Source organism: Puntigrus tetrazona, chromosome 25, assembly GCF_018831695.1.
Source record: "Puntigrus tetrazona isolate hp1 chromosome 25, ASM1883169v1, whole genome shotgun sequence".
Lineage (NCBI taxonomy): Eukaryota > Metazoa > Chordata > Actinopteri > Cypriniformes > Cyprinidae > Puntigrus > Puntigrus tetrazona.
The window spans coordinates 12,274,064-12,275,204 of NC_056723.1; the positions used below are offsets into that span (position 1 = coordinate 12,274,064).

General features: G+C 38.3%; 1 protein-coding gene across 1 annotated transcript in view; it reads right to left on the minus strand.

The window, feature by feature from the left end:
* Positions 1-1,141, minus strand: part of LOC122331283 (cadherin EGF LAG seven-pass G-type receptor 1-like) — a 15,727-nt gene that overhangs the window by 246 nt on the left and 14,340 nt on the right. The window contains exons 8-9 of the mRNA XM_043228854.1: positions 642-805; positions 241-366 (exon numbers count right to left, since the gene is read on the minus strand). Of these exons, the coding sequence (XP_043084789.1) occupies positions 241-366; positions 642-805 (290 nt within the window). The remainder of the gene's footprint in view (positions 1-240; positions 367-641; positions 806-1,141) is intronic.

The window sequence follows — 1,141 nt, forward strand, 5'->3', positions numbered from 1 at the left end:
ATAGATAGATAGATAGATAGATAGATAGATAGATAGATAGATAGATAGATAGATAGATAGATAATGTTAACTGCTGAGTATGAGTCATTGGATTTGTGTACACAATGGTATTTCATGGAGGCCAAGGGCAAATCCAGGCAAAAGATGGGAGGCGTATCTATGTGTTTGTGTCTATTAGGCAAAATCAAGTCAAAGGAAGAATTATTTACAGAACAGTGCAGAAAGAGAGGATTATCTTACCATGTTCACAGTTCTTTCCTCCATAGCCTAATGGACAGTTACAGGTGTGGGTGTTCCATCTATTCACACATACGCCTCCGTTCTGACAAACAGCCTGGCTACAGAAGTCATATTTTGCTGCACAACCTGAATAGAATGGGAGAGCACGCTTTAAATATTAGGGTTGGAGTTTGACACCTTAATGGAGAGTTACAAGAGAAAGAAACACATAAGAAACACAGCCTCATCAAAAAATGTCATATGAGCTTTTTTTTCTGCTGTTTATGAACATTTTTTTTGCTGCGGTTCAGAAGGAAGTTGTGAGTTTTAAAAGTTAGAGTCTGTTTTCATAGTACTTCAAAATTAAGGAATAAAAAAATTCAAGGAAGATTTATCATGATGTGAACCCTACAGTTTCTAACCTGCTAAGGTGCCGTTGTTGGCAATAAAACTGGCCATGTCTATGGACTTGCTGTCAATAGTGAGGTTCCTAATGCAGCCAACAAAGTCTCGGTTCTGTACAGGGAAATCTTCAGGCAGGTTTGGGACGCCACCCAGGAGCAGAGGTCCTGTTAGATCCAATGACCTGCAAACATACACACAGAAAGATCCCTGAAAACTCAAACATTCTCAGATTTTAATTAAAACATTCGTAAGGTTTATGTGTGAGCAAATCCAGACCTTCGGGCCCAATGGCCAGAAAACAATGTGTTTAGTTCCTATTTATTGCATTCTTTTTGGTCCTTTTAAAAAAAGAACACAAAATCCCCATTCTCTCACCCCTCATTCATCTCCTTTTGTGTTTTAACAAAGACAAAGAACACACTGCTTTAGAAAAAATAAAAAAGATGATGACAAAACCTGCATTTTTTCTTTGTGAACACACACACACACGGACACAGACACACACAAACACACACAC